The sequence below is a fragment of the Notamacropus eugenii genome, chromosome 1, assembly GCF_028372415.1.
Source record: "Notamacropus eugenii isolate mMacEug1 chromosome 1, mMacEug1.pri_v2, whole genome shotgun sequence".
Classification (NCBI taxonomy): domain Eukaryota; kingdom Metazoa; phylum Chordata; class Mammalia; order Diprotodontia; family Macropodidae; genus Notamacropus; species Notamacropus eugenii.
Genome location: NC_092872.1, coordinates 602821512 through 602835555, shown reverse-complemented (window position 1 = coordinate 602835555; position 14044 = coordinate 602821512). Strand labels below are relative to the sequence as shown.

The following is a 14044-nucleotide window of genomic DNA, read 5'->3' as shown; positions in this document are numbered from 1 at the left end:
TGACCTCAGACATTTACTACCTAGGTGACCCTGGACGAGTCAGTTAATCCTATTGTATCATTTTCCTCATCTGTAAAATTATCTGGAGAAAGAAAAGGCAAACCACTCCAATCTTTTTGCCAAGAAAAACCCAAATAGGGTCACAGAGTCAGACACAACTGAAACAGCTGAACAACACAACAACAGAAATTTAAGCTTTCTTAAAAGCAAGTAGCACAATGGATAGAGTACTGAACTCAGGAAGATCTGAATTCAAATGTGAACTCCAACACTTACTAACTGGGTGACTATTTCCTCAACTATAAAATGGGAATTATAATGACACCTACCTCCCAAGATGGCTGTAAGGATCAAATGAAATGATATTTGTAAAGTGCTTAGCACAGCACCTAGCACGTAGTAGGTGTTTCATAAATGTTTGTTTCCTTCCTTGTTAAATCCCTTTCTTTTTTCAATTTTACAGAAGCTGCCTTATGTGTATAGAGCCTGCAATCAGCACCAAACACCTTCACTACCAGAGTTTCCAGCTCTTTGGCTTTGACTTCATGGTGGATGAGGAGCTGAAGGTCTGGCTCATTGAAGTCAATGGGGCTCCCGCATGTGCCCAGTAAGCCAACCCCAGATAAAGACATTTTGCATTCTTTAAGACAGATTGATATTAGGTTCTTATCATATAATTTTCCCCCTCATTCAGCAGGTTTTTAGTAAACACCTACTATGTGTTCAGCACTGTGTGAAATGCTTTGGAGAATAAAAAAGCATATAATAATTATGATAGGTCCCATTTATATAGTCCTTCAAGGTTTACGAAATGATCTCCCCACCACAACCTAGCAAGATAGGTAGTATGAGTATCATTTATCCTATTTTACAGATAAAGAACTGAGGCTCAGAGAGGTGATACAACCAATAATTTTCAAATTCCAAGTCCAATTTTCCTTCTATTTTACCACGCTGCCAATTATAAGTATATATAATCTAACTGGGGAGAAAGAACAGGCCATGCCAAAAAAAAAAAAATCAACTAAAAATACATGGCAATAGTGAGATGAATGTCACCATTAAATAGTACAGACAGTAAATGCCATAGTGGTTCAGTGGAAGGAGGCTTCTGGACTGGAGTCAGGAACATTAGATTTGTTTCAGAAAAGAGAAGAGCATGATAGGGGAAACTCCAGGAGGATAGCACAACATGAGCAAAGGTAGAGAATGCAGAATGAATTAGGCCTGTTCTCAGAACTATAAGTAGACCTCTTTGCTGTTTGCTGTTGTAGGGGAATGGTAGAAATTAGGACTAAAAAATAGGTTTGGGGAAGACGTTGGAAGGTCTTCCATGCCAGGCTAAGCCATTTGCCTTTTCTCCTGTAAGCAGTGGAGAACCACCAAAGGTTTTTGAACATGAGCATGAAATTATAAGAACATAGTTTTAGGAAGACAGAGAGGTCTTCCCCCAGCTTGGGGAAGTAATTTGAATGTTTCAGAAGGTTCTGAGATAGTACTGTGCTTTAAAAGGACAACAATAGGTAAACTATTTCATCAGGGGCCAAAACTCAGCCCATTTGTTTTGTGTTTTATATATTTTTTTGTTACATTTTGAGTTCTGAGGTGGCTCCTTCTCTCTCTCCCTCCCAACCTCAAACTAGGGAAAGTCAACATATATGAAACCATACAATACATACTTCCATATATCAGTTCTTTCTCTGGAGGTAGATAGCATCTTTCTTCATAGGTCCTTTGTAGTTGATCTGAGTATTCATATTACTCAGAATAGTTTAGTCATTCACAGTTACTCTTCAATCAATATTACTGTTACCATTATACAATGTTCTCTTGATTCTGCTCATTTCACTCTTCATTATTTCATGCAAGTTTTTACTTGTTTTACTAAAATCAACCTGTGTCCCATCACAATCATATACTACAATTTATTCATCCATTCCTCGATTGATGGGCATCTCTCAATTTCCAGTTCTTTGCCACGATAAAGACAGCTGCTCTAAATATTTTAGAACACATAGATTCTTTTCCTTTTTCCCTGTTCACCTTGGGAAACAGACCTAATTAGACCAGTCCACAGTTCTACCAACATTATTGCCCCAGTTTTTCCACATCCCCTCCAAAATGTGTCATCTTCCCCTTATATCATTTTAGCCAATCTGATAGGTGTGAGATGGAAAATCAAAGTTGTTTTAATTTGAATTTCTCTAATCAATAATGATTTAGAGCATTTTTTCATATCACTATATATGGCTTTGATTTCTTCTTCCAAAAGCTGACTGTTCATATCCTTTGACCATTTAGCAATTGAGGAATAACTCATATTCTTATGAATTAGACAAAGTTCTTTATATATTTGAGATATGAGGCCTCTATCTGAGAAACTGCCTGTAAAATTTTTTCCTCAATTTTCTGCTTTCCTTCTAATCTTGGCTATATTAATTTTATTTGTACAAAAACCTTTTAATGTAATCAAAATTATCCATTTTATATCTCACAATGCTCTCTATCTCCTGTTTATTCATAAATTCTTCTCCTTTCCATAAATCCTATAGATCAGCCCCTCATTTGTTTGGATAATCTTGAAAAAGTCACTTGACTTTAATGACTTAGTAACAAAATCACAGACTCCCAAAGTTAGAAGGGCACTCAGGGCCTAAACCTAAACCTAAATTCCTTCTCCTCCATCCCTAACACATGAGAATTATCCAACTTTTGCCTGGAGATCTTCTATGAGGAAGAATCCCACTGGGGCACTCTACTATATCCCAAAGCAGCATATTTTGATTTTGGTTAGTTCTAATTATTGGTCATTTTTTCCTTACATCACACCTAAGTTTACCTCTTTGTAACTTCTGCACCCTGACCTCAGTTCTGCATTCTCCAAAGAAAATCTTATCCTAATATTACATGACAGCCTTTTAAATACCCAAAGACCACTATCATGTTTATTATGTTCCCTTTCTGTCCTCTTTTCACCAAACTAACTGTACAGTTCCTTAAGCCAGTCCTCTTTTAACATAAACCTGAAACCTTTCAACACCAAGATATCCTTTGTATTCTCTCCAGCTTATCATTGGTCTTTCTAAAATGTTATTCTCAGAACTGAACACAATGTTCCAGATAAGGTTTGACCAGGGCAGAGGACAAGAAGACCATCATCTCTTCCTAGATGCCATGCCTCTCTTAATGCAATCTTAAGTCACAGTAGCATTTTCAGTTGCTTTATCACATTCAATTTACATGAGGTTGCAATGCACTTAAACCTCCTCAGATCTACTTCAGATGAACCTCCATCTAGCCATACCTCATCCTTGCATTTGTGAAATTGACTTTTTTAAACCCAATTGTAAGTTTCTCCATGCTCAGTACCTTAATTCAGTTCCCAATAAGTAACTCTTCTATTCTTTTCCATTAAGAAAATGTCTTGCTGTAGCAACTAGGACCTCCTTAGAGCATTAATTTTTAGTTACTGCCTCTTCCTGTATCTCTTTCTTCCCCTTCCTTATCCTCTTTGTACCTGTTGAAAATCTTAGTCTACTCAGATGTAAAATGAAAGAGTTGAACTAGAGAACCTCTAAAGTCCCTTCTTTTCCGAAACTGAGATCTCATGATCATGTGGGCACATGGGAAATGATGAGATTAGATTAGATTAGATTAGATTAGATTAGATTAGATTAGATTAGATTAGATTAGGAGTCCTACACTTAGTGTCCCCAGCAGGCCTTGACTTAGTAGATCAGAGTAAATGTCTACTTCCCAAGTACTTTATGAAGATGATTGAATAAATGTGTTGAGTTTGCACTAGAAGCTGGTACCCAAAATCAAATCAGAGCACAGCTGGAGGATGCTGATTTACTCATGCCCTAATTCACATGTATCATGGCTACTCGCTTTTGCCAAAGCAGGGATAGGAAGTAATTTTTGTAGGCAGGCTAGGGACAAAAGAGTAAAAAAAAGCATGGTACATTTGTTTTTCTTATGAACACATTTAACAAATAATTTATTTCTCTCTGTCTCTACCTCTGTCTCTGTCTTTCATTTTAGGAAACTTTATGCAGAGCTTTGCCAAGGTATAGTAGATATAGCCATATCCAGTGTCTTTCCTCTTACTGACACGGTGCAAAAGCAGAACCAGCAGGCTACATTTATCAAGCTATGATGAAGATATGATCAAAGCAACACATAGGAGAGAACTGCCGCACGTTGGGCTTTGGGAGGGCAGGAGGGAGGGTAAGCAGGGGGGACAGACTATTGGATTGTTTGAAATCATGCCAAAAATGGGAGAGAAGTGGATTTTTTTTATCTGCAAAGGAAGAAGAAAATAAAAACAAATACTTTCAAAGAGAATCCAGGATGAGCCAGAAGTGCTCAGAATGTTTCACCAGACTCTGCTCTAAACACAGCTCATACAACTTTTGAAAACTGAAGCAAATCTCTCTGGAAGGACAGCAAAATATTACTTTAAAAAATGAGGATTCAAGAATTTTATGTTCTCATTCTTTTTGAAAAAAAAATCTTATTTTTACTAATAAGGCAACTTTGTGAATAGCATCTCTCTTCCTCAGGGACCCAGTGAAGCTTGGTCCTTTTGTTAATGTGTAAGTTCTTTCCACTTGCTGCAGTCTTAGTGCCTTAGCTCAGTTCCCAATAGGTAACTCTTCTATTCTTTTCCATTAAGAAAACCTATCTTGCTCTGGGAACTAGGAACTGCTCAGAGCATTAACTTTTGGTTATTGACTCTCCTGTACCTTCTTTGTGCCCTATCCTGGTATCTGGTATCTGTTGAAAACCTAAAAAGGAACAAACACCAATAGTCCTGAGCTTAGGAAGAGGATCCAAGCAAAGAGATGAAGAGGTTTCCTAATAAGATTAGGATCAGTTGTCTGTTAGAATTCTCATCATGGGGAGATGAAAAAGTGTTGAGATCATTTCAGTCTGACCTGTGGGTTTAAGGAAAATTAATTTAACTCGTAATGCTAATTCTTTTTTTTTAAGTCATCCACCCTTCTCCCTATCCCCTACTTGATTAATACCAGTAATGAGCAAAAAATAGCACCTTCTCATTTCTTATCAGGTGGGTGTGTTGAGATCTGATTTGTTTTATAAACCTACTTAGGATCTTTATTTTAAACTAACTTATTGAAGCACATTGTCAAGATCCCATTTTAGTGATTTTCTTTTGAAATTTTTTAAAAACTCCCCTCTCTCATTAATGTTTTCTGCACTTTGAAAAATAGACATCCTTCTTCCCAATGAATTTCATCCTACTTTTACATGTCCTTGAATTTCCAGGTCACCTATTCATGACCTTTCCTTTGTCTCTTCCTCCTTGGGCTCTATGCATTGTTCAGTCAATCTTGGCTATCTACCTGTGCTGCAAAGCATCGTGGGAACTGCTGGTGGAGGTTGGCACATCACCCAACTGGAGCAGTCTCCTTTGGGAAAAAAAGGGGGGATGCTTTCAAAAGTCCACATGGCACATAAAGGATTTTTCCCCTGCCAGTCTCTCCTCCCCATCCAATTTTTTTCCCTTTTTTAAGTTAGATGTATTTTGGATTTATAAAGCTGACTCTGTCCTTTTTTATGTTTCCTCTCTTTGGAGGATACATCAGGAGACCAAATGAGTAGCAGGTTGGAAATTTTGAAATCATATTTGTCTTCAATGTGTCATCATTCATGCACTTAGAATGTCAGATAGGGATAAAGTCTAGCAAAGAGACCTTTTTGATCGTATTTAAGAAATGAAAGTCAGGCTTCTGCTAATGGTCTGATAAGAAAATGACCCTCCTCTTACAGCAATATGAAATGTTTTTTCCATAGCCATTGTGCAGTGTTAGGTCTGAGGCACGCTGTATCTCTCTTTCATTCTTGGCACAATAAAACAAACTCTACAATGAAGTTTTTGGGGATTTGTTTTAAGTAGCAGAATTTGGACACATGATACGGAAATGTTGCATTCAAAAGGAACAAGAGTTACCTGATAAAGAAGTGACATTCAGCATTCAGCAATGGCATGTTTACTGAATTGCTTAGAGCATGGCCTGATTGGGTCAATTCTCATGGAGATCTGGGATTCAGAAACCAGGAACCCGCTGGTTTAAAGATAATAAAACACTTGTATTCTGGAGAGAAACAAAATCAGTCCTAATAAAAGTCTATCTTGGAGGCTATAAAGCAGCTGTTTGATTAAATGTTTGAACCTAAGCAGGCATTTTTTGGGAGAAGGGAACGTGGCCAACCTCTAAGATACCCTTGTAGATTCTTAAACTGGCTGTTCATCTTTAACGCTTCCTTCTCTGAAGTGGTGATAGTAATGAAGCATGTCTTGTACAGCATCCCTAGAGTGATATCGTTTTCTATTGTGGGGCTGACTTTAGTATAACATGTCGGAAATATAGCTATCTATGTAGCTGTATTTGGTAACCCGAACAAGTACTGATATAGTTTTCTAAATTTTTTGTTTTTAATTAACAAATTATTTTCTCTCTCTCCCACATCCTACCCCATTGAAGGAGAAAACCCAAAACAAATCAGATTCCTCCTAAAAAATATGATAGGTAAAACTAATTCTCTCAGAGATCATGTCCAAAAACTATGTCTCGTTCTGCACCGAGTCCATTGTTTCTGTCATTAGCATGATTCATAATTGTTCTTCAGGAGTATTGTGAGACTTCAATAAGATAATGAATATAAAGTACTTTGCAAACCTTAAGCCTACATAAAAGCCAGCTACTACTACTACCACTATTACTATTGTTAATTAGCCTCCAGTCAGGTGATGACTTTATTCTCTGAATCTTTTTTAAGTGCTATCAAAATTCTGTTTTCAGTGATTTGAAAAACTCCTTTGAACACAGGCCTCCAGAACATTTAGGAATTTTTTAGCCCTGATAATAAATGTAGATCTTATTTAAAATGCAGGTGAATTGAGAACGTTCATCCATCTTGAATGCTTCCCAGGGATTCTGATTCAAAAGCATGGATACCTAAGAAATGAATTTGGTTCTGTATTTTTATTTTGTTAAATCACACATTATTTGGTAGGTAGCTTTAAGTTTATAAAGATAGCTATATTCCCAACATGTTATACTAAAGTCAGCCCCACACTAATATTGCATTGCTAGTTACTATTTCCTTAAGAGAATTATTTTACATTTATCACATATGACAGCACTTGAGGGGTGTGGTGGCCAATTTTGCCAGCAGTGGAGTGGCAAAAGATTTTTTTCATTAACTATTCTAAAGGTCAGCCAAGAAAGTACTCAGTAACTTTATGACAGAGAGATTCCAACACTACTGGATTTATTGTAATAAAGATTCTGATTTCTATTCATCACAGCTAAGCAAAGAAGAAAGCATGGTCACAAAAAGTGACGAAAATGGATTTTAACTGATTATTTTTTCTTTCCCACAACCCACACCATTGGAGGGGGGAAAACCCAAGACAAATCAAATGCCTTTAAAAAAAAATCAGTCATCCAAAACTAAATCTCTTACAGGTCATGTGTTTTACACACACACACACACACACACACACACACACACACACACACACACAAACTATATGTGTGTATATATGTACATATGAACAATATATATATTTCTACATCTGAGGCTTAATTTGATAAATTGATTTTTAGACATTGGAATTGGAAATAGTTTAATTTGATAAGTGGAGAATAGCTTTCTTATCTCTACATATATATGTCTAAAGAGAAAACAATTTAGTACATCAATAGACCATAGGAGCATAGATTTGGAGCCTGATGGAACCCTTAGAGGTCATCTAGTTCAATCCCCTTTTTGCGGATAAGGAAATTGGCTTCCAGAGAAGTGACTTGCCCAAGCTCACACAGTGGTTATTTTTAGCTCTTACATCCTAATGCCTGGGCATTGAGGCAGCAGCAGTCAATCAATAAATACTTATGAAGTGCTTACTAAGTGCCAGATATAATGCTAAGTACTAGTTATACAAAGACAAAAGAAAAAGTCCCAGCCCCCAAGGCCCTTCCATTCTAATGGGGGAAACAAGATACACATGAATGCATAACCTATACAAAAAGAATACCAGGTTGTTTGAGGAAGACAAAAGAGAAGGTGGGATGGGGAAGGAGAATCAGAAAAGGCTTCATGTAGAAGATGATGACTGAGCTGAATCTTGAAGGAAACCAGGAATTCCAAGCAGTGTAACTAAGGAGAAAATGTATTTCAAACATGAGGAAAAGCTGTACAAAGATACAAAGATGAGATCTGTGGTGACACGTATAAGGAGCAGTGAACAGGCTTGTATTGCCAGAAGGGAATGTCTAAGAATACTGGAAAGGTCGGAAGAAGCCAGGTTTCAAAGAGATTTAAATACCAAAGAGGAGTTTGTATTTGAGCCTAGAGGTGATAGGGAGCCATTAAGGTTTCATGAATAAGGGGCTGATATCATCACAGGTGATCATTAGTGGTCATATGAAGGATAGATTAGAATGGGGAGAGGTTGAGGCAGGGAGACCAGTTAGGAGGCTATTGCAATACTTCAGGGGAGAGATGATGAATGGACACCACAAATTAAGATGATGTCCATATAAGTGTAGAGAAGAGGATGTTGTGGAGATAAGACAACTGACTGGATATGTAAGGTATGAGTGAAGAAGTGAGTATGACCTCAGGCTGCAAAGCTAGGTGATTAAAAAAGCTGTCAGTAGCCTCTATAGTAACAGGCAGAGGAATGGGTCTTGGGGGGAAAGTGAAAGATAATGAGTTTGGTTTTGGCCATGTTGAGTTTGAGAAACCAATACAACATATATTTGAAAGTAGACTATCAGGGGAGAGAAGAGAATTTATTAAGCACTTAATATGTGCTAGGAACTGTGCTTTAAGTACTTGATGATGTTGGACTGGAGCCTAGGAGAGAAACTACGGCTATAGATATAGATCTGGGGGTCATCTGCATATAGATGCTAATTTAACATGTAGAAACTGCTGAGGTCACTGACTGAGAGAGTGTAGAGAGGCCCCAATATAGAGGAGTGCCCAATACAGAGTCTTGGAGAACAAGTTCAGTCAGTGGGCACAACATGGATGATGAACCAGCAAAGGAGACTGAGAAATGATTAGATTGGTGAGAGAAGAATAAGGGAGAAAGCGGTGTCATGAAAACCAGAAGAGAAGAAAGTAAGAGGATAAGGTGGCTTACATCAGTGACATCAAACAAATAGAAATTTATCCCTATGGGTTTCATATTGACTGAGAAAACCACAAATTAACATTGTTGTATTGTATTAATTTTGTTAAACATTTCCCGATCACATTTTAAATGAGGTGCAAGTTTGATACCTTTGGTCAATAATCTCCTGCTACCAAAAGATTTAGGAGGAGGAGGAGGATTGAGAAAAGACTTTTATATTTGGTCATTTAAAAAGGTCATTGATAACTATGAATAGAGTAGTTTCACTTAGGTGATGGAATTGAAAGCTAGATTGTAAGGGATTTAGAAAAATGAAAGAAAACTCAACAGTACTGAGGATAGACTGCTTTTTCAAGGAATTTAACTGAAAAAAAGAAGATACAGATGAGAAAAAGGATTTCTGGGATCTGGTGAGGGTTGGGTTTTGGTTTTTTTAAGAATGGAGGAGACAAGAGACAGCAGGAAAGGAAACAATAGATAGGAAGATTAAAGATAGGAGTTGATAATGAGGGAGAAGAAAAATCTATTCATAGTTGATGCATTCTGCTCTTAGTTATATGATTTAATTTGGGTGTACACAGTCTTACAATGATTTTGGGTCACAGGAAATAGCAGATAATCTGAAGACACAAGGATTTTAGTGGAATACATGAGTGAATATGAGTAAACAATATGATTCAGTAACAGTAAGAAAGTTGATACCTTCTTAGCTGAGAGGACTGGGACCAGGAGCAGGACAAGGGCCACAATGCCATTCTGTCCTAGTCAGAGCAACTCTGGAGTATTATATGTTATTCAATTCTAGTTGTCACATTTTAGGAAAAGGATGGCAGCTAACAAGGCTAATGCAGTCTTGGGCTACATTATTATGTGTCATTTCTAGGAATGAGAAGGTGGCTAATGGTCCTGCTCTTCTCTTCCTTGGGCAGACCACATTTGGAATATTTTATTCACTTCCAGGTACCAAAATTTTGGAAAGGCATTGATAAGCTGGAGAGCATCTAGAGGAATATGGCCAGGATCATGAAGTGAAGGGTCTTGAGACAATGCTACTTTTGGGATTGTTTGAAGGAACTTAGGGTAACCTGATGCTTTTCAAATATTTAAAGGGCTATTCTTTTTCTTGTTTGGCTCCAATAGACAAAATTCGAAGCCATAGAAGGAAGTTATAGAGATGACAGTTTAGTGTTACAATTTCCTAACTAGAAAGTCCAAATAAAAAATTCTTGGAGGGAAAAAGACTTCCCAACAAAAAAAATTCCAAAAGTAGAATAGGTTCTAGGACTGCTAGATGGCACAGTGGATACAGCACTGGGCCTGGAATCAGGAAGACTCATCTTTATGAGTTCAAATCTAGCCTCAGACACTTACTATGTGACCCTGGGCAAGTCACTTAAATCCTGTTTGCCTAAGTTTCCTCATCTGCAAAATGAGCTGAAGAAGGAAATGGCAAATCACTCCAGTATCTCTGCGAAGAAAACCCCAAAATGGGGTCACAAAGAGTTGAACACAGCTCAGAAACAACAGAACAGACCAGGCTGATTTAAGAGGCAGCAGGTTCCTCTTCATTGAACGTATTCAAGCAAAGGCTTGATGACTGAACATATATTGAGATTTCTTCAGGTACGAATTGGACCACAAGCTTTCTGGGGCCTTTCATTTTATAGACAAGTAAACAGAACTTAATATGACTTGCCCATTATAAGCACCAATTCAATAATGCTGCCAAACAAAATAGCTGGTACATTATATTGCCTCTGTAACTGATTGGGTTGTTACTTTGAAAACCTTCCCCAGCATTAGACATGAAATGCTTTTTCCTATCAAAATATTTAAATATAGGTCCATATAAGTTAAGTAAGGTGAGTCTAAATTGTGAACTGGATGGCAATACTAAACTGAAATTTGTGAGAGCAGAGAGTATCACAGTATGTATATGATTTCCTCAGCAACAGGAAATGTCAACTAGCCTATAACTAAGTAGATAAGCTATTGGTTACATATAGGTTAAAGGATGTGCCCAAGGTCACACAGGTGGTGGGTATAAGAGAATCAGAGACAATGTCACTGTATACATAAAGGTTGAATGCGACTTCAAAAAATGGCAGCCTGTTGCAATTCTAAAATTAGTGAAATGCCTTAGTAAGACAAATTATTCAAGTATTTGTTTCTAAGGTCACAGAGAAAGAAAGGTTGTAGAAACCTGATTTTTGTTACCACCTGCAAAGTTTAAGTCATCCTTCTACATAGAGGACAATGAAGTTGACTGCTGTCTCACTCAGTTCTTTCTATATGGGACTACAGAACCTCTCTTCCAAAACAGAATCTTTCTGCTGATGAAGATACTGGCATAAGACAATGGCCAGCATCACATAGTGCAGCTTGATTTTTGATGCTCTGAAGTGTCTCATCTACCAAAGCTGAATAATTTTAAGTTCTCCATCAGGGTCACTCCCAAAAAAAGTGGAGTAGTACTCTTCCTGGAGTAGATGAAACCTTGTCTGTGTATGTGACCAAATTCTATGTCAACCCAGGTAGGGATGACTGTTGAGAGCTTTCTCCTTCAGAAAGCTATGACAATTCAGACATGGCCCCAGTGGTTCAGCTATACTCCAGGGTAGGTGTGAATTGGTTTTAGGGCCCTAACCATAACCAATACCCAAATCAGACCCAGGTTCTGCCATAGTCTTAGGAACCACACTAGCTTCTGGGATAGATCAAGACAGTAATACCAAGTATGGTACTGTGCTCTTCAAAAAGAGCTGAGGCCCTCCAAAATCTCAATATAGCTGATGTTTAAGGCTCTTTGTGAGGGTCCGGGTCTGGTCAAATATGGTTGGGGTTTTTTTGAGTTTATTCTCAGGGTAGTATGAACTAGACAGAAGATTCAGAGTTTACAATAACCAATAAGCCTCTTGTTTTATAGGAATTAATCAACTCAGGCAAGGAAAGTGAAAAATACTGTTAAGACCTAAAGGACTGTAGGGTTCTGAAGGCCCAATATGATCACTGGAGTAAAATGTTTTTATCCTTTTTATTTTTGGAACAAAGAAGTTTAGAGCTGGGAGAGACCTTAGAGACTAAAGTGGAATGGGGCAGAAGGGAGAATGCTAGATTTGGAGTCAGAAGATCTGATATTGAGTCTCTACTCCTCCACCAATGACTACCTTGTGATGTTGGGCAGGTCACTTAATCTCTCTTGATCTCAGTTTTATAATATACAAAATAGGGGGAGGAAGTGGACTAGATAATCCTTAAGGTCCTTTCCACATCTGATTCCAGAGGTAACATAGATAACATGATTAATCTAAAATAAAACCATATTTTATGAGGCAACTGAGAGGAAAGAACTGTTATGGCTTTTACTGTAAACTCTACTCTATTCTAGGGACAGTAGAATAGAATGTATATAGCCAGAAAAAACTATGACTCAAAGCAATACAATGTTAACTTTTCCAAGAGAAAAAAGATTTTTTTTTAATAGAAAATAGCTCCATGAGGGCAGGGATTGTTTCATTTTTGTCTTTGTATTCCCTGAAACTAGAACATCTGACACATTGTAGGTGCTTAAGAAATACTGAGTAATAGATGGGCATAAGAGTAAAAAAGTGCTACGTCTATCATTTGAGGGGTTCCCTACTTGCCATAACCTTAAGAACTGGGGGAGAAGGGGGAGTCTGTGTTTTTCCTTTATATTTTGATACTAACTTATTGTGTGATTCTAGGGGAGGTCTCAACTTTTTATGCCTGTTTCTTTTTCTGTGAAAAGAGATCGTAGCCTGATCCATTGATCTGAACTATCCTTGGGATGAAGGATCATGTGTACATATTCAGAGATATCTGATGATGATCATTTATTAGAATGATCTTTAAGCAGTAGTTTCCTTCCATTCGTTTTGTAGAGGTTCACTCCAGAAAATACCAAGGTAGCTCATTATCTGGCAACAGGGTAAATAACTTTTGTCACGGATGCTAAAAGAAGAGAAAAGAAGTCTCTAATGCTTTTTGGTAACACTGAGTGCAATACATTCAAGAGAATGTAGGAACAAGTATGTGGTTTGTGATGCTAGGATTCCTCACAGGAGGAATATTACTTGAATTCAGAATTGGTGAACTGCTTGTTGGAACAGAAGTCAGAATGCTTTAAATTCCTTTACTATCTTTCTAATTGATTTCTTACACATCAGATTACTTAAATTAGCTCCTTGCAGAGAACTGACTAATATGTTGCTTCTAATGCCATCAGTTAGCAACCAGCAATACATTAATGTTAAAAATTAACTTCAAAAGCTAGAGAGATTTAATTCATTAAAAACTAAAATTTCTCATATGTAATCTGTATGCCACACTGGCATTAGTCCTCTTCCAAAAACTCACAAAGCATAAATCATACTGATTCCTATACCACAACTTGAAAGAAAACGGGTGCTAGTGACTGAGAAAGCCTATCTGAAAAATACTTTTTCCTATAAAGGCATCTTAAGGAAGAATATGTATTGAGCTCAGAATAAAACATTTACAGATGTATAATACAATACAGATAAATAACACATTTACAATTACAACCCATAATAATAGTTTGATGAATGATAGCATCCTGTTACTGGGAAGAATATTTTGTCCAAATTAACAAAAGGTGTAGACAATTTTGAATTGAAGTTAAAATATGTAATGAAGTAAAATTTGATCATTAAAATATAAAATTTATCAGTACTACTGCACTGATGGTAAATTCTTTAATCTGAAAAGGCTATAAGCCAAGATGAAAGTGGAGGAAGTGTTGGTGCATGATTTTCTGTTTGCAGATGATTGTGCACTCAATGCAGCCTCTGAAGCTGAGATGCAACAAAGTATGGATCAATTCTCCAC

The 14044-nt window shown here is 37.2% G+C and overlaps 1 protein-coding gene across 2 annotated transcripts in view; it reads left to right on the top strand.

The window, feature by feature from the left end:
• TTL (tubulin tyrosine ligase) overlaps positions 1–6174 on the top strand; it is a 46033-nt gene extending 39859 nt beyond the window's left edge. For both annotated transcript variants that reach the window (XM_072634667.1, XM_072634669.1), the window contains exons 7-8: positions 464–607; positions 4045–6174. In XM_072634667.1, the coding sequence (XP_072490768.1) occupies positions 464–607; positions 4045–4159 (259 nt within the window). In that variant the 3' untranslated portion in view covers positions 4160–6174. The remainder of the gene's footprint in view (positions 1–463; positions 608–4044) is intronic.
• Positions 6175–14044: the final 7870 nt, after the last annotated feature.